General features: G+C 31.7%; 1 protein-coding gene across 1 annotated transcript in view; it reads right to left on the reverse strand.

Moving 5' to 3' along the window:
• The window catches only part of LOC127702401 (VPS9 domain-containing protein 1-like), a 33,739-nt gene that overhangs the window by 1,714 nt on the left and 11,503 nt on the right, over window positions 1-20,522 (reverse strand). Inside the window, exons 3-13 of the mRNA XM_052206600.1 lie at window positions 18,190-18,285; window positions 17,560-17,695; window positions 16,656-16,770; window positions 15,956-16,018; window positions 14,988-15,040; window positions 14,253-14,340; window positions 7,693-7,778; window positions 6,001-6,969; window positions 5,251-5,441; window positions 3,450-3,516; window positions 1,616-1,720 (exon numbers count right to left, since the gene is read on the reverse strand). Of these exons, the coding sequence (XP_052062560.1) occupies window positions 1,616-1,720; window positions 3,450-3,516; window positions 5,251-5,441; window positions 6,001-6,969; window positions 7,693-7,778; window positions 14,253-14,340; window positions 14,988-15,040; window positions 15,956-16,018; window positions 16,656-16,770; window positions 17,560-17,695; window positions 18,190-18,285 (1,969 nt within the window). The remainder of the gene's footprint in view (window positions 1-1,615; window positions 1,721-3,449; window positions 3,517-5,250; window positions 5,442-6,000; window positions 6,970-7,692; window positions 7,779-14,252; window positions 14,341-14,987; window positions 15,041-15,955; window positions 16,019-16,655; window positions 16,771-17,559; window positions 17,696-18,189; window positions 18,286-20,522) is intronic.

Consider the following 20,522-nt stretch of genomic DNA (forward strand, 5'->3'; position numbering starts at 1 on the left):
ATTTGACAAGTTGTTTCAAAGAAGATGGAAATGAGAAAAAATCCTGGACGCCAGACAATGCCTAACATAGCCATTTAAAGGAAAGCCACAAAAACTGAATTATCGTACAATATAGGAATTTATAAACCTCACGATTACTGTCATGAAAAAGACTCAAAACTAAGAGCAAATGAGGCACTTGCACAATTTTAAGGGGCATTAGCTACAAGTTAGACAAAAATATAAAAAACGATTCTTTTTGTTTCGAGTATTAATAAAAGCGGAATTTTGAAATAACATTTCGTTACAAGCACTTAGTTTGGCCCAAATTTTTCAAAATAAACTAAAAACATCGCTGATGTATTTTTCACTTGCAAGTGAATAATTTGACTTAATGTGAATTCTCATTCACGAAAAAAACATTGCTGATGTATTTTTCACTTGCAAGTGAATAATTTGACCTCATCTGAATTCTCATTCATGTGAACTTCAATTTAACCACTAAGCTGGCCATGTAATAGGCGTGTTCAGCTATTTAAAGGAAAAGAATGTCAACATTGAAAGTGAAACAAGGGTGTACCATTTCGTTGACTGATTCAATCCACAAAAAATCATTATGATACAGGTAAAATCGATGATTAACATATTGTTTTAACCTATAACATGAAATCAAACAGACCTAGAAAAATCCAATTGCACGTGGTTGCTATCTATATTTATATTTATGTTAACATCGGGTTATATGACTGTCAGAGACTTTGGAGGTCATCTCGATGGTTAATGAGATGGCATCTAGACTAAAATACATACAAAATGCTGATATATATTATCGAGTCCATGCATTGTTGATTGTTTATCATAAACTTTTTGTATTTTGGATATGCATTTTAGTATCTTATTGATCAAATATAAGAGTTTGAGTCAAATTGGTGAACATGAATTTGACAGCTAATGCCCCTCTAAATGTTTAAAATTATATAATATTGATGATATTAAATAGATGAATACTTTGTACTGTCGTTTGTGTTTTAAGACAAAATTCTGAAGTGAAGAAAGAGTAACAGTGAATTAATAACAATTTCATGGCTAATGATAGGACATCTATGAAGAAGGATATCTATCAAAAGTTCTTTTATCTTTAAATATAAAAATAAGAAAATAATGTGGTATGATTACTAATGAGACAACTCTCCACAAGAGACCAAATGACACAGAAATTAACAACAATAGGTCACCATACGGCCTTCAACAATGAATAAAACCCATACCGCATAGTCAGCTATAAATGGACCCTGCATTTCCACTGAAACAGAAACTTTTTTATAGTATAAGGACAGTGTTCAATGCAATATTGTTATCCTTCAAGAATATGCAATAAATTGTTACCCTTCATGAATGTGCTGCAAATTGTTAACCTTCATGAATGTGCAGCAAATTGTTACCATTCATGTATGTTGCAAATTGTCACTATTCATGATTATGCAATACATTGTTACCCTTCATGAATGTGCTGCAAATTGTCACTATTCATGATTATGCAATACATTGTTACCCTTCATAAATGTGCTACAGATTGGCACCTTTCATGAATATGTGATACACTGTTTTCCTTCATGAATATGCAAAAGATCATTACCCTTCATGAATAAACTCTTCCAGTATCAGACATTCAGATAAGATCTGTGGTTGTCCAGCTTTAATGATAACGTAGCACAGGATAGGTAACAAATCATCAGCTCCACTGTAAAACACAAATGTATAACAATCAGTTCACTAGTTTAGAAATGGATTTACATAAAGATGCCTAAAGATCCTAAAGATCATATGTATATTAATATGAATCCTTTTGTTTTGTATATGAAATACATTTGACACTTTGATCAATAAAATATTTTTACAGTAGATAACTGGTCAAATTCTCAGATAATTTCAAAACATGCATGGAGCTACCATCAATATTTCCATTAGATAAGACAGTTACACACTAAACAAATATTTCCATATGATTTAGCAGCAAATACTTTCATGTGAGCAGTCTAATTGAGGGTTTACAGAAGACATTTCAAAATGATACATTTAGCAAAATTTCATCTTCTTTCGTAATAATTAATTTCTAAAGATTAAAAATTTCTGTTTCAAGAATACTTTATTTTGTTGTTTTAACAACTGGTACATTGGAACTATCAATGCAACTTAAAATCAGCATTTCTTTAACCCTTTAAATTCTTTGTTTCCCTTGTAAACCATAAAATCCATGAATATTAGCATCCCTTGAATATAGCCTCATGGATGACTCAAGTGGCAGTCCATATTTCCCATCTTTCATCCCAGTTGACCCACTTTGCCAGACTCACCATTTTGATATTTTGTCCAATTTGTTCTATTTGTCAATATAATGCATTAATAAAATGCTCCGCTGGGCGCAGCTTGATACGACCGCAGAGGTCAAACTCTGAACAGTTGGGGCAAGTATGGACACAACATTCAAGCTTGATACAGCACTGAATTTGGATTGTGATAAAATATTTGACACAGCATAGGTTTCTGACACACAATGTATGTGGTCTAAGAACTTAAAAATTTTTCATTTGCCTATTCAAACCATATCATTATTATTTGCTTTTATATATAAATCAGAAATAACCAATTTAAAATGGAAAATTTTAAAGAAAAAAAAGGGGGAAAAATCCCCCTTCAAATTTTTGTGAACCCCCTTATGATTCATCACCCCAAAACTCAATCCCAGCCTTCCATTTGTGTTACAATGTATGGTGCCTTGCAGTACCATTTCAGAGAGATCTGTACACTTGAACACAAGTTATTGTCTGGAAACTAGAAAAATGCTTGTTTTTTTGCCCCTTTTTGGCCCCAAATTCCTAAACGTTTAGGGTAATTACCCCCAAACTCAAACCCAGCTTTCCCTATGTGATATGGAACCTTGTTGTACAATTTCATAAAGATCCATACACTCACACACAAGTAATTGTCATGAAACTAGAAAAATGCTTATTTTTTGCCCCTTTTTTTTGCCCCTAATTCCTAAAATTTTGAGGCAATTACCCCCAAAATCAATCCCAGCATTCCCATGTGATATGGAACCTTGTGGTACAATGTCAGAGAGATCCATGCACTAACACACAAGTTATGTCTTGAAGTTACAAAAATGCTTGTTTTTTGTCCCCTTTTGGCCCCTAATTCCTTAACTGTTGGTACCATAACCCCCAAAATCAATCCCAATCTTCCTTTTGTGGTGGTATTGAACCTTGTGATAAAATTTCATAGAGATCCATTCACTTAAACTAAAGTTAGAGTACGAAAACCAATGTGTCTTCGGACGAAGCCGGACGACGACGACGCCAACGTCATGCCAATATACGACCACAAAAATTTTTTTGCGGTCGTATAAAAATATCTCATCACTTGATTTCTTAATTTGAAAAATAGCTCAAAATCTATAGATGGAAACTTACATAGAAGGAATTTTCAGATTTTTGAAATAATCTTCAATACACTGACACACTAATCTGGAACACTTCACTGAAAGTAAACATTATAAAAACATACAAGACAAGTGAACAATAAAAGTAATTCTCTAATTCATTGGCAATTTAACCCTTTCTGGACCCATTGTTTAAAATAAATAATCAACGTGTGTTTGCCAATGATTTCAGTATATGATTGGCTAAGTTAAAAGATAATAACTACCAGCTCTCTGGATGAATTGAAATGTGCTAACAGGTGTGGGAGAAATTGACAATATTATATTTATATGAGGTAGAAATCAGGAATGTGGAAGGCACTCAAAGTGGATTTTCGTTTATCAAAAATGGAAATTTATTTGAAATCATTAGAGAAACAGATTCTTACATAGTTACTTGTGGATTGTCAGATTTATCATATCTTGATAGTCAAATTATTGAATTTTAAAGTCCTTGCTGAGTCTCTGACTTTAGAATTCAATAATTTAACTATATTGACTGGATTAATCTGATAAGCCAATGGTACCAATGTAAGAATCCATATATAGCTATTTGATCTGGGACTCATAACTGCATCTGCAGTTCATTACTATCTGTTTGTTTAACTTGTCATAAATGAGTGTCATTGCTGTATATGATGTATTACAGTAACTGAACTATTTGTATTGATATAGCCTAGATGTGTCTGCTTATATAACTTTGTTTTTTAAATGTATTTATGATTTTGTATAACATGTGTCACAGAATTTACTTAATCAGTCTAGTTCACCTAGAAGTGTGTATACAAAACAAGCTGATTTGAATAGAAATGTCTGTTGAGATAAGTCTTTCGAGATCTGTAATCAATTTATGTGTCACAGTCTTCGAGATAAACTTTTGCAGCTACAGACCTGACACTCATATTTTGGAAAATTTGTATCAATTCTTTCGCCATGTAGTAAAATTGCTTATGGCATTGTAAATTGAATGTTGGTTTTCCCTAACACAAAGAAATTTTAAAGGGTCAGTAGGCAAGAAAGACTTTTTAATTTTTTTAATTTTTTTGCGAAAAAATCAAACAAGGCACATGCAGTTTCGGTCTACAGAAAACTTTTCTTAAACAATTAGCAAGGAATTCTTGAAAAAACAACTTGTTTGACATTATATCTTGATCTATGTTGTGATGTAAGCTTAAATAAACTTAAAGAATGATGAACATGATAAATGAAACAAGAATTATCAGACCATTAAAGCCTCATCAATAATTATCTTAAAAAAGAGTCTTGCTCTTATTTTTTCATCTGTTAAAAAGAGAATTGATCTGGAGGGAAAAAAACCTTGTAGGTTTAGGAGAAACCAATGATCTTTTTGCATGGCCTCACAGAAATTTGACAAGCCTTGGCTAGTGTGCCTGTGGTCAAGCATGAAGACTGGTGCCATTGTACCCAAATACTCTTAGAATCTAGTTGGTTTAGAATTTTTCGTGTTTAATATTGAGGAGTTTAGAAATCTTTTGTGCATGGCACGTGTTTACTGATCTGTCACTGCTGTATTCAATGTGTCATAGAATTTACCTGAATAGTGCTGTATTCAATGTGTCATAGAATTTACCTGAATAATGCTGTATTCAATGTGTCATAGAATTTACCTGAATAATAACTGGAAATAGCTTATGATACATGACAAGTGTTAACTGATTTCTTACTGTTACATACAATGTGTTGCAGTATTCACTGTTGAACCTGAAGTTGTTATTGATATGACAGTGTCTTCAGATACATCAATATTGAACTCAATGTGTCATAGAATTTACCTAAACATTCTAGTTTATCCAGAAGTGTTTGCTGATTTGGAAGTGTTTTTAGATGTGTCACTGCAATATTATATGGTTCATCACAATCTGTCATCTGAAGCTTTAGTTTGACACTACAGTCTGCTGGTAAACACAACTGTCTCTCTGTCATCACATAGGCCAAGGTCAACTCTTTTGGTTCATTAGCTAATCTACAATTGTATATTCTCAAAACATAATTTCAAAGCATATCAAATCTAAGGATGAGAGACGTCAAATTAAAAAATCTAAGGAAACCTATTGTCCACTTCTCCAAATGTGTACAAAAAGTAGAGTAAACAAGCATTGTAAAGTTTAATGGCTTTTGGCTCAAAGATACACAAGGAGTTAATTGCTCAAAGCAGGTATCGTCCTTTCCTCGTCAGCCTGCATTTGCCCAGCTATGAGCCAGTTTTGTACTTTGTGCAATCCAGCCAAAAAAAAAAGCTGTACATATTACAATCAATTTGTTGACAGATTGACTAAAAATCAAGGACAATCTGATGATTCCAATCACAATTTTATACCCCTGTTCAAGTCCAGGAAAATCATCAGTGGTTGTCACTGTTCATATGATACATGTATTTTGACCTTTAAAAAAAGTTGATTTTTTGACAGATCTTTTGGAGTTTCTTTTGAACTAATTTTTATTTTGTCTATACTTTATACATGATGCATTGTAAGGGCACTTGTCTTTTTTCAATGAAGAAAGTATACTGACAGTCAATTTACCTGAAAAGTCCTAATAAATATCTCCAGACTGGTTTAAATATGGATTTCTCCAAACAAGCATAACACTGGTCCTTGCCTTCAATACAATCTAACTGTTCATAACAGATTGTAAACAGCACTAACATCTTCTCCAGGTACATATGAATATCCTGGGATATTGCTTTAATATGTCGCTGATAAGCCTCATTTTTTAGATTTTTTATTTTCATCTCTATGGACTTTAAATCTGACAAAGATGCAGATGACTTCAAAGGTTTACCAGAATCATTCTGATCTTCTTCATCTATTTGAATACTTTTCTTCTCAGACTTTTCATCATCTTTTGCATCATCCTTACTTTCATCAGAATTTTCATCATCAAATAGTTCATCCATATTATCTTGATTATACTGGTCATATTCTTGTGAAATTTGATGAAGAATGCCTTTTGTTTCTTTGATACTATCCCTCAATTTTTCACTTTCTTTCTCATTCATGTCAATTGCTTTTTTCAAATCTTTTTTGACTATTGTTTGTACTTCAGAAATGTCGCTTGTATCAGTGGCATAATCTGGTTCCCATTTATCTCTTTTTTCATCTTCATCTAAATTTTCCTCTTTAACTTCTTGCAACTTTTCTCTTTCATTGTCCAACTCCTGTAAAATATGTGTATCTTTCATTTTCTCATTATTTACTTCCCTTTCACTGTCAGTTTTATTTTCACTTTGGAATTTATCATCTGTACTGTCATTTCCATCATCAGTTCTACTTTCACATTCACTTCTCAAATAACTGGTACCTTTGGAGTCTTTGCTACTGTTATCCTGTTGTTTGCTTTTGTCCCAGTGATGTGCAGGATACAATGACTCTGACAATGGAACTTTAATTTGATCAACAATATTAATTTTCTCATTGACAATGTGTTGTAACTTATCATATAGTTTTTTCTGTAGTGCCTTCATCTTCAGTGTTAATGGGTGCTCATTAGATCTTAAAATAAAGAAAAAAGCAATAAAAAAGCATTTTAACAAATCATTAAGATCATTACTATTATGTTAAAAAAATAATATCTGTTGCTTTAATGACTGAGACTATCTAAAAGTAAAACTGAATTAAATCTTACAAACATGAACTCTTATATTCTTTGTTTTCTCCCTTCTATTGATTCCAGACTGTCAGATCTACAAGTAATGACAATATTGTTTTAAGAGATAAATTAGCACATGACTGTAGACTTTCCCCTTTGGCTGGTAATTGAACAGCATAAAAACTACAAATTTTTCTGCAAAGAAAATAACACAACAATTTCTTCTTCAGTTTTATCATAACATAGACAAAGATTTATGATGTTTTCTGTGCCAGTTTTATAACTTTTCATTGATATTTTGAAGCCTAGCTTTTTCTCAGATTATGCATTAAATTTTTTGGCCCAGCAACACCTATAGTAGCCAGATGCTCAAGCATGATCAATGTCACACCATTGTAATTAGGTGTCAACCTTCACACTTGATAAGTGATTGGGTGAGATGGCCATACAGTAAAACTCATGTCTATATAAACATTATTCTTGGCAGGTATTTCATAATTACAGTGCTCATAAATAAACACAGTATCATTACCTCTATTCTATAAATGATATACTCTGATCAAGCCTTGTTCTTTAAAGTTTGATTCTCTGAGAACAGTATGACTACAATGATTATTTATGATTACCTTATAATCTCTTGTATCAGTTTATTTATAAGTTCAGAATCATCTGGTTTTTCCTCAAGCTTTTTCCTCCAACTATTAAAAACAAGCTGGAAAATAAAATCAATGCATGTGTTTGTAAATAAATATTTAAAACACAAACCTTTAGGATTCAGACAGTTTTCTTAAATACCCTTCTTTTAATTCTTTGTTGACAAAGTTAGAAATTAAGTAAGGTTCCAAATTCATCAGACAAAGATTCTTGTTAGGTCTCATTTGTTTATATAGTTCATCAAGTAATCAAGTATTTATACATCTTTGGCTTTCACAATTTTGAGTTTGGGTGTTGAAGGTTAATCTGCAACACGCTTCTGTCACACCAAATTCGTAAAGCGTTATTATCATGCTAAAGATATTCTATAGTAATTTAGTGTGTGTATACAAAACTACTGTCTAATCTAAACAAAACTTTCATTGTCAGTCCCCAAGGAATTGATTTTTACTGGTTTTGCTGTATACAATAAAAGACACACTGAAATGTCTCACCTGCTTGCTGATTATGACTGAACTATGTGTTGAAGTTTTAGTGTTCAAGGTCTTACTACATGTATCACAGTTTTACATTGGTTAATGAACCAATAAAATGAGGTCATGCTCAGATGAATCCCGACAGACATACATGTGCACCTTACAATGATTAAAAGACCTAATAAAGTCAGTCTACTTTTTATTTATATTAACTAAGAAACTGATCTTATGAAAAGTTTTTAAAAGTTTTTCAATGAAAATGAAGCATTGGATAGACTAAGCCTGTTAGACATACATGTCCCTTACAATCATTTCTTATGCTAGCAGTGAAAATGAGCTATTCATAAAAACTTGACTTTGCCCAATGAAAGATGAAACATGCAATCCTATAACTATAGTAACTGATGATCATGAAGACAATTTTTAAAAGCAAGGCAAATACTTATCTGAAATAACTATGCAGATTTTAATGGTGTTTCCTTTTTTCCTATATCAGAAATCATCTTTTAGGATATAGATTTGCATATTCATGAACATTTTTGTAAAGTTCAACACTAGAATTTTGACTCTTGAACACAATAGACTATAAAAATTTGTTTTAGTTATTGAAAAATTTTCCGTAAGAATTTTTACCAAAGGAACTGAACCACAGCTCATCTTGGTATATGTGCATATTCAACAAAGTACACTCTTCAACATTGTAGACAAGAATAGAATTCATGACAAAAATCTCTGTGTTGTTAATCTTGTATATTTGCTGATCATTTAGTCTGTTAATTTCTCCCTATCTTCTTTAGTTTTTGCTCAAAACACAAAAGAGGGTAAAAAAAATCCTCATTTTAGGGTAATCACTCCAATAAAGAGTGACAGTCTACTAACTATATCAGTAAAATTTGACTTGTTAGTAGATCTTGCCTTGCTGATAATTTTTGTGATTTAAAGTGTCTATCTATTATAATTTTTATCATATGAGGCAAAACGCCAAAAAAATGTTAAAAATCGTCATTAAAGGGTAATATCTCCAATTAGGAGTCGTCCGACAATTTCCTCCATATTGTCCTAATTGTAGATCTTGTCTTGCTGATCATTTTTCTTATTTAAGTTTCTATCTATCTATTATAATTTTTACGATATAAGGCAAAAACCCCAAAAATTGGTAAAAATCTTCATCAAAGGGCAATTACTCTAATAAGAAATCGAATGACGATTTCGACAATGTTGACTTATTTAAAGAACTTGACTTGCTGATCATTTTTGCAATTTAAAGTTTCTCTCTATCTATTAGATAATAGGCAAAAATGAAAAAAAATGGTAAAATTTGTCATTTAAGGGCAATAACTCCTATTACTATATGGATGATTGGTAGAGCTCAACATTCTGAACATTTCTGCACCTGTCAGATTTTCTCTATTTATAACAGTTTTCAAAATAATAGACAAAACTAGCATTTTACCACTATGTTCTATTTTTAGCTATGTCCGCCATCTTGGTACGGCAGGCAGGGTAATCAGACACATTTTTAAAACTAGATACCTAATGATGATTATGGCCAAGTTTGGTAACATTTGGCCCAGTAGCTTCAGAGGAGAAGATTTTTGTAAACGTTAACAGACAACGACGACGACGGACGATGGACGCCAGGTGAGCTTAAAATAAGTTTTGCTGTTTATTGTACTTGTTAGTTATATCCTATGAACTTGCTATTTACATTGCAGTCTATACAATTTGTTTCTTAATTCATAGATTTTAATAAGTTATGTCCCTTAATTTGAGGTTTTTCAGACACAATTTATTTACCGAATAAGATAGGCGAGTGACTTTAACCATAAAATTTAATTTTTAATGCACCCACCTAACACACGGCTAAATTATATATCATTTGAAAGCTACACATCTGTACTATCTGTTTTGCCCGGTCGTAAAAAAATCGTACGGTGCAATTTCCGTCAAATCAAGATCAAAGGCCAAGGACCAATAAGTGCATATTTTCTAAGATTTCAGCTTGATTGCATAATATGACTTTTATATACTAAATTCACATATGCAAACCATTTAAACTTTTAGCAGAGAGATTAACGGTCATTAATTAAATGCATTTTAAAATATTTAAAACGTGTTTTTGATAGACAGCATATGTTTCCTGAAATTCGAGTAAAAGTTAACAAAATGTGTGAAAACCCAATTTTTTCTTTCTGATGCAACTGCTAATCACTTAAAACTAAGTAAAACCTTGTAATAACTATCAAAGAAGTTTTTGACATCATAAATTTCCTAAAATTATGCTTACTTCTAACCAAACAGCAAATCATAACAACTCATGCAGTTGCCCAAAATACCGCCATCTGCGAAAAAAACAGCTTTTAAGCATTTCTTCCTATTTAAACATTGTATGTGGTCAATATAAGATTTAATAAACAAATTCTTAAGAATCTGAAAAATTTAAAGTAAAAAAATATGTGTGCGAATCATACTATTGCTTGAAATAAAGGGGGCGAAACTAAGAGATTGCAATCTGCATTGTAACTACCAGACTGAAATAAACATCTTTGGACTTTTCTAATTATTTGATTTGTAGCTTCATTATAAATATTGATGTAGTGAAAAGACCTTTTATTTATCTAATGTGAACCATAAAAAATAAATTGAAAATTTAGACAAAAATAAATAAAAAATAAATTGATGAAAATTGAAATTTAAAAGAATTTAAAAACCAGTAAACACATTATAAAACTTGACTTCTTGATTGCTTAAATTGTGTTGTTCATTGTTTAAATGCATTAATTCATCAAATAAGAATAATTTTGAAGAAAACAATCCATTAATACACAACGATTCTAGTTACAACTAGACTTTCTGAATAGCTTGAATGACTAGTTCATTTTTCATACGAGAATGACTTCATGCAAGAGCTTCTGATGACGACTGAAAAGAAGCTACCATTATCTTGAAACTTTACTTTCCACTATATAGATGATGTCATCTCGCTGAATAGTGCCAAATGTGTCACAATGTTGGACTCGTATTTTCCATTGAAATTAAACAAAAAGACTCAACAGATATAGTTTACTCTACCACTTATCTTGAAATCGACGATGAGGGTTGGTTGAGAAAAAGTTTTACGACAAAACAGATGAGCATAAATCAACCCATAAAAACACTCCTTACTAAACAATTATAAACTTTTCATTTCTATGTAGCAACGTTATAGCAACACCTGCATAACTATACTATTAAAGGAGGAGACCGATTTCATTGAGCCTCAACTCCTCTGAAACAATAACAAGTCGGAATATTTATTATATGACGTATAAATGTAGGGTTTTGCATTTCCTAAATTTGTCTTTGCATGCTCAGTCGACGTACTGCCCGCAAAATTAAATAAAACTCTTTATTTAAACGCTTGCCCAATTGAAACGCGATTTCGTGGCATCTTCTTGTGGAGTATATATCTCCAAGTTGATACAATATTCCAGAGCTTGGATTTACTTTCACGATTGTCGTGATAGTGCGTAACTGCTGACAATGAAGATATTAAATAAAGGCAACTATAGTATACCGCTATTCAATAGTCATCAATCGATTTACTAGTAACTGAAACAAATCCGGGTCACAAACCAAAACCGTGGGAAACGCATCAACTATAAGAGGAACACAACGGAATAACAGAAACACTGAACTGCTACAAAAACAAACATTAACATACAAAGAAACAGATTATTCGATATTAACTGCCATATGCCTGACTTGGTACAGGACATTTGAAGAAAAATGGTGGTTTGAACATGGTTTTAAACCAGAGTTCAAATGCAAAATTGGAATCATCCCTTTGAAAATTTTATGGACGCCACTACCAGTTGGTTGACAATTATGAAATATCTGTTTTGCCAGATGACGACTGATAAGTTCCAATCGACGTAACCAAAATACCGTCATTTCTGCCTTGAATGTCACCTACCGAATAAGGCTTGGCACCGAGGTAGGAATTACACGAGCCACAAGACGGGTGTCACATGTGGAACATGATCTGCTCACCCTTTTGGAGCCCTGAGTTCACCCCAAATATTTTTGGGGGGTTTGTGTTACTCAATCTGTAGTTTTATATGTTGTGTTTTGTATACTGTTGCTTGTCTTGTTCGTTTTTTGCCCGGCTTTGTCAGTTCGTTTTCAATTATGAGTTTGATGTCCCTTTGATATATTTCGTCACTCTTCAAGTAGTAAAAATTGTAGATCATTGTAGTTAAATGTATCATGATAACGATTTGGTTCTATATATATATCACCGTGAGCAAATTAAGTTATTTTCACGGATATTTGTCTTATTGCGTAAATCTTCTTCACTTTACTTTGAGGCGATTTTTTGGCCGATTTTCATTACTGCAAGTTAATATCTTTAAAGTGAAATAATAACAAAGGGACAATCAACTACTCAAACCATGAATCAAATAAACTGAATCAAAGCCATGAACAAAATAAAATAAAAGTCCAAGAGACGGACAACAGTCCACAAAACACAGCACAGCATGAAAACGATCACAGCGAATGATTTTATGAGGTCAGGAAAGTATTCAACTTTTTCATTTTTTTATTTCACAACTGCTTATAGTGTTTTACATATACAATGACCTGCATTTGTATTTTAAAAGCTTATGTTGAAAATACTCAATCCTATCTCTATACCTTTGAAATTTGGTTTGTGAGAATAAAGATATATAGAAGCATCTTTTATTCAAATAATTAAAGAGATTAAACTTCTAAACACATTTAATATGTCTAACACGATTTTAAACTAAATAAGAAGCAGCAGCATTATATGTAGTTCTTTTACATCCAGCTTTAGACAACCAAGTGTTTCTAAACAAGGTTACTTATTTCAATGTTGCCTACGATTAAGTCGCAAAATCATGTTTGCATTTAAACATGATTAAAAAAAGTAAATAAGTTTGACTTCGTAAAAAACATATTTTTACCTCAATTATAGCTCGTATATATTCTTTTCGAACTTTAAATACCCCTTCTTTTATTATGGAAAATCATTCTCCTCCTGATATTGACAATAAGGGATGTGCTATCTTAACATAGAATAACAAAATGATCGCTATTTGCAGATGGCAGATTTTTGGGCAACTGCAAACACTTCAATAGAAGGCTGTTCTATGAACAATAATTAATAATTGCATCTTAAAATTACAAAACAAATATTCCTTGACCTAAAACATATTATTTATCTATTTTTTTGGCATACAAATATCGATCCCCCAAGATATATTTTGCTTTTGGAACAATTTTTCATTTTTTTAGGATTTGTGATGAATTTCAATTTTCGGGAAATATTGCGCATATAACCTCTTATTTTTTGTTTGATTTGGAAATAATGTATTATGTTATATAAAGTCATATGATCTTTTGAAAAATTTTATGGTACAAGAATTAGAAAATGGCTTTTTGTTTAGTAATCGCAAAAATTGGAATGTTTTTTCATGACCTTTGACCTTGATTTAACAGAAAATGCACTGTACGATTTTTTTATGACCGGACAAAACAGAAAGTACAGATTATTAGCTTTCGAATGATATATAATACAGCCGTGTGTTAGGTGGGTGAATTAAAGTCGTTAACTAAGCGTCTTTTTGAAATAAGTCACTCGCCTAAGAAAGGTGAAAACATATAATATGAAGATTTTATTGAGTGAGGTGCAATGAATGTGCATTTTTTAGTGCAAAAAACTGTTCCAAACTTAATCGTCCATGTAGTATCTATAAAAAGTGCCTTCCAATCATTAAATATAAATTTTTTCTGGAATTGAAAATTTCAGAATAACAAACAGAAAGATTAAGAATATTTTTTTAACATATCCTATTTGGAAAACCCAAATTTACATTTTAGTCATGATTTTACAATAGGCACATGCAAGAGTGAGGTTTTTTCTCATAGAATTACATTTTTACTGTTAGACCTCTCACTAAAAACTCATAAAATATATGATACCCTATTTTCTTATCATAAAGCATGCACTCTACCCCCATTAAGAAAAAGCACTTATTTATGTAAATATTTACATGCTCTTGTTCAAATTCCAGTACTTTTTTGTAAATTTGTCTTTGTTCTTTATCATCATCTGTTAACCCTGTTGGTGTTCCAAATCTCCTGAAATCAATGGTAATCATTTTATATGGATTCGATAACTTAATGAATGTTCTTCTATACATAGAGTTAATTTGACATGTTCCAGTGTTTGTGTTTAGTATCTCATAGAGTGAGTTACAAAACTGAAATACAGTTTAAGGAAACAGATTATCTAAACTATGTAAAGCTTGTTTCTGAATCCTAATATTATTCTTTATTTTTGTATGTTAATATATTTGTAATTATATGCTTAAATTAAATCTGAGATCCAGTAATTTCTTCAGATGCCAAACACTGAAGATACATAAATGATTGTATTAATACAATCATGAATGTTTGGGTTTAGGACACAGTACAACAAAGGGCAGTGCTTTGTGATCTCAAAGGAGTCTACTCTGTATTTCGTTACCAATGGTGATGGACTTAACTCTACATTTTTTTAACATCATCATTTTTTTATTGGAAAATAGACACTTTTCATTTAAAAATGGTTTCCTTTTGTGGCATACTTCTCAGCTTAAAAGATTGTTACATTTTTCAAACATTTATGCAACATAAATTATGTGATCCATTTTTGCCAAATACAGATAGTAAAGTGCAAATATGTCTATAAAATTCTACAGGTTGTTAAAGGACATGGAAGACATATTAGAAAAATAAAACTATACCTTGCAGCTTGTTCTTCTAATCTTTGTTGTCTTTCATTCATTTTCTTCTTTAGCTTGGCAAAGTTAAAGGATAAATATATGTTTCATTGTTACAGAAATAATAAAACCAACTAGAATTTATTAGCAAACAATAAGCCTCAACAGGAATATGTCCATTAGACACCATGCCTTGCCAACAACAAATAAGTTTATGTGACCACATCTCCAAGGTATACTACCTAGAACAAAAACTTTTCTTCCACGATACCTGACAATACCTGACGATGAACAGATGGACGGATAGACTGGAATACTAATCCCTCTGTCCTTCATTATAGTAGGCAGAGCATAAAAAAGTACAAATTTCTTGAAATAGTGAAGCAAACAATTATAACAAAATTTTACTTTTTTTTTGGATTTTCAGTAACAACACGTTTTTTTTCACATGCAATATTAAAAATGTCTTACTATTTTTTTAAAATTTTGTGAAAGTTATATAAAGACCAAGTCTTATATCAATATACTTTTAATAATTAATGCAGTATTAATTCCTTTCTACCAAAAACATTAACACAAAAGACACCACAAAAACTTAGACCTGCAATTTGAATTTTGCTAGTCTTATTGCAACAAGTTCAAAAATCAAATAAGGGCTATTCCATTAAAATGTATGTGGGAGGGTAGGAAGGGACTTTCAAAATATCCCTACAACCAAGAACCATTTTTTAGATAATTTTGCACAATGGTAATGGACACATACTGAAAAAAGACCCATGACCCACATTCAATAATTAAACTTTCCTTCCTACCCTCCCACATACATTTTAATGGAATAGCCCTAAGTAATCCTGTATTAGTGTTGATTGTTAGATACTCACATTAATAAATGCAAACATTAAACTCTGAATTGACAGTTCACATTATGTAAAACTTTTGTATTCTATGACAACTGTTATGGATTTAATTATACAATTCTAGAACAAGGATACTGCTTCTTCTTGTACTTTTGCAACTGCTAAATTTTCTGCCATTTTCCTTTGAACTGTCAGGCTCTGAAAAAAACAACATAGCTTTATATCATATATTATATATATACTTAGAGTATAAAATAAAAAGGCACAAATAAAATTAAACCTGCCTGGCTGTTCCATTTAAAGATTAATGTTTCCCAAAGAAGGCACTTTCAAAATGGGGGTAACCAACTATAATTGCTTACATCCACTTCATTTGAACTTTGGTGGATAGTTGTCTCATTGGCAATCATACCACATCTCCTTATTTTTATGTAGAGGAAAATTTAGAATTTCACTTACATTTTCAGTGTACTTGACACCTACCCATAGTTGAGATTTCAGAGTGCCTACCCTATAATAATAAAAAAAAATTGAAAAAAATGAAGTTCAAAATTAATTTATAGCTCAAAAGATTATAAATGATCTTGTCAACTACTGAATTATATATTAGTTGGAAAAAATCATAAATAAGGTGAGATAAAAATTATTACATATTAATACAAGGAAATATTTTTGACATCAATTGTGTTCTAGTTGTTGCATTCATCAACAAGAAAAAGGCCATTTTTCCAGCTGTACACTGGGTTGTAAGAAAATTTAAGGTGTAACAGAAACTAAGAGGATATAAATTCCTGTTACAGATTTTCCCCTGGTATCTTTAGTAAACAAGCATTACATAGTCTGTAGCCGTTCTTCTCTTGGGGTCCAGTCTAGCCAACCTTGCTTTGTAGGCCATCATTAATTGTTGGTTCTGTTTATAGGCTAGTTCTATTGGAGACTGTTCCTTAGGACTGTAATGAAATAAAAAAGATATTATCAGTATCAAAATCAAATACTTACACCCTAATTCATACAAGTAAGACATCATGGTCTTGGGTGACTTGTCAACTTACTTTATGATTTTCTGAAAATAAGTATTATCCCTTGCCATATCAAGTACTGCGGATTCATTTATTTTCATTGATATCAACTTTCTTAGAAATGAAGAAAAGTTGTACTTTCCGTGATTTTTTATTTCGTGGTTTCATATTACTTTTCATATAATCCTATAGAAAAATTGTACTCCGTTGAACATTTACAATCCATGGTTAACCTGTACCCTTGTAATCTACGAAACTGGTATCCTATGAATGATAATGAAGCCACAGTATTTTATTTTTTAAAGATGAATAAACTGTTCTATTTACAGAACATCAGATTACTGATCACACGTAAAACACTTTGACAATTTTAGTCTAAAATCACCCACAAGTTTTAAATGAACTTCATCACATATGTATTCCCCTGATTCCACAATGGCCACTTTTTTTGGATGTTGAGTGAAGTGTGGCAATCAGACAAAGCCTTAAACAGTAAAAACTATTCAAACATATTCTAAGATAAACATTTCTAAACCTTATATTCAAAAAATGTTCTGTTTATAGTAATACATGTAGCATAAAGATATTTGAATAAGAAACACTTCTATTCGCGATTAAAATTTTTTACAAAATGTGATTTCATGGGACTTTAATGGATGTGTTGCAGTAATTGAAACCAAATGTTAATTTCAGCAACATATCCTTTGTCAAATTACTTACATAAGGACACTATCAGGGAATGTGTTAAATTTAGAAGATTGGAACTGATCTGATGGAGTACATGGTTCAGATTTGGTACCGCTGGGTTTATATGATGGTTTTATCTGTAAACTATCTAATGAACTGCTCTCTGCATCTGGAAAACAAAGTCAAACCCAATATATAAAGAATTAAGACTTCTCATTCATAACATGCTTTAAATCTTTGACAAATCCACATAATTAGGCTGTCAATACCTTTAAAAATGAAAGGAAACATTATTTGTCAGTGTTAATTCTTTAGGGTTTGAAAATTTACTTTCATTCTTAATTACTTCAGTAAAAGTTTAAGAATTTTACCATTCTTTAATTAAATTTGTATGATGAAACATTTTTAAGTCTATTCTTAAATAAAATTGTTTTAATGTCATCTGAAGTTATCTACCGGTATGTATTTTAATTTCATTTTTTTTGTTTATAGTTTTAATCTGATTCTGAATATCCATATATTAATTACATTACTCCTGTAAGGGTTCAAAGAAAGTTAACTACAAGTATTTGCACCTGTAAAGGTACAGTAATTTGTTATAAAGTCAGACCAAATTAAGTGGCTGTGAACCAGAATAATTAACCACAAACATTCTTCGCCTACCAATCTGAGTAACAACTGCAGCAACCCTTTCCATGCACTGCTGACCAAGTCTAACCATCTTCACTGTGTCTTTCCCAATGATGATGTTTAAGTTACCTATAAATTATATGTGATTTCTGGTAAAATTCATGTGGAAGTTGCATAGTGGTCAAAGAACAAGGGGCATAAAGCCCAGGTGAAGCTCAATTCTCTAAGATAATATGAACAGGAAATAACTAATATTCTATTCTTCTAAGGCTTAAGTAAGTAAGTTATTTCAATGAAATAAACACCAAACATTTGATTGTTTTCAATAACAGTATTAATATATCAAGTTTGTATTGAAAAACTGCAGAAATAGCACAGTGAACAACAAAATTATCATGATACCAAGACTGAGGCTCTGTTATCTCCAGTTGGAATTTATGGAAATCTATTTAATTAAATAGAGAATGTGTCCATGGGACACAGATAATGCCCCCAACTGCATATAACATTATAAAGGGACATTTTAACTAGAGAAATGTAAAAGTGATGCCACCCAAATTTGAACTTGATCTGTGTTTTATGGTAATAAGCATTGTGTATAAGTTTCATTATCCATAACATTTGGTTGAAGCAAACTAAAGTTAGAGAAAGGAAAACAATTTTTGGATGTACAGATGTTATTTAACTTAAATGAAGTGGTTAATAAACTGCTTCGCCGAGCGCAACTGGATACGACCGCAGAGGTCCAACCCTGAACAGTTGGGGCAAAAATGGACACAATATTCAAGCTTGATACAGGTCTGAATTTGGATTGTAATTAAATATTTGACACATTATAGGTTTCTGACACAGAATAAATGTAGTCAAAGAACTTGAAATTGGTTATATGATTTGAATTTATATTCAATTGAAGATTTCATGCTGTTGTGCAATACTTAGTAAATCTGTTTTCAGACTATATACAAAGAATTAGCAAAATAAATTGTGACCGTCACCCCCAATTTTTCTTTGGAAAATTGACAATTTCTTAAATCTTGAGGGAAAAAAAATTGATCCCCACCCCCATAAAAATTTTTTTTTACCCCCCCTCAAAAAAAAAAAAAAATATTTGAAGAACTTTTCTTTTTATACGACCACAAAAAATTATGGAGTTCCTATAATGGTATCATGTCGTCGTCCGAAGACACATTACCAGAATGTTCAATACCACAAAAGGAGGGTTGGGATTGATTTTGTGGGTTAGAGTTCTCGATAAGTGGTGGGCCTAGGGATTTGACCACCACATTTTTGGGAAGGACCAACACAATTTTGATAGTGAGGACCTTCACATTTTCTTCAAGGACCACCAGGCAAAAAAAAAAATTTCGAGAACTCTGGGGTTATGCTACCAACAGTTTGGGATTTAAGGGGCCAAAAAGGGACCAAAAACAAGCATTTTTGTAGTTTCAGGACAATAACTTGTGTGTAAGTGTATGGATCTCTCTGAAATTGTACCACAAGGCTCCATATCACAAAGGGAAGGCTTGGATTGAGTTTTGGGGTAATTGCCCTAAACGTTCAGGAATCAGGGGCAAAAAAGGGCCAAAAACAACCATTTTTCTAGTTTCCAGACAATAACTTGTGTTGAAGTGTATGGATCTCTCTGAATTTGTAATACAAGGTTCCATACCATTAAGGGAAGGTTGGGATTGAGTTTGGGGGGAGGGGGGTAATTACTCCAAGGGGGGGTTCTAAAAGTTTGGAGGGGATTTTTTTTCCAATTTTTTGGGGATTCATATTTTTTTTCTTCAAGATTTTTCAAACTTTCAAATTTTTTTTTTGGGGGGGGGGGGGGGGTTTTCATAATTTTTTGGTTTGTTTCTAAATATTTTCCATTTTTACATTGATTATTTCTGATTTATATATAAAAGCAATAAATACTGATATGGCAAGAGATACACACCAAACAGGGTGTGTAAATTATTATATAACAGATTAACAGTATTGCGCAATAACAAGAAATCTTCAATTGCACAGTATTGCGCAATAGCAAGAAATTTTCAATTGCCCAGTATTGCGCAATAGCAAGAAATCTTCAATTGCACATTATTGTGCAATAGCAAGAAATTTTCAATTGCACAATATTGATCAATAGCAAGAAATCTTAAATTATTGCACAGTATTGCACAAATTCAATAGCACATTATTTGGTAATAGCACAGTATTGCACAATAGCAAGAGATCTTCAATTGCACAGAATGGCGCAATAGCAAGAAATCTTCAATTGCACAGTATTGGGCAATAGCACAGTATTGCGCAATATCACAGTATTGCGCAATAGTAAGAAATCTTCAATTGAAAATAAATACAAATCTTTCAACCAATTT

This window comes from Mytilus californianus, unplaced genomic scaffold (genome assembly GCF_021869535.1).
Source record: "Mytilus californianus isolate M0D057914Y unplaced genomic scaffold, xbMytCali1.0.p SCAF_5, whole genome shotgun sequence".
Classification (NCBI taxonomy): Eukaryota; Metazoa; Mollusca; class Bivalvia; order Mytilida; family Mytilidae; genus Mytilus; species Mytilus californianus.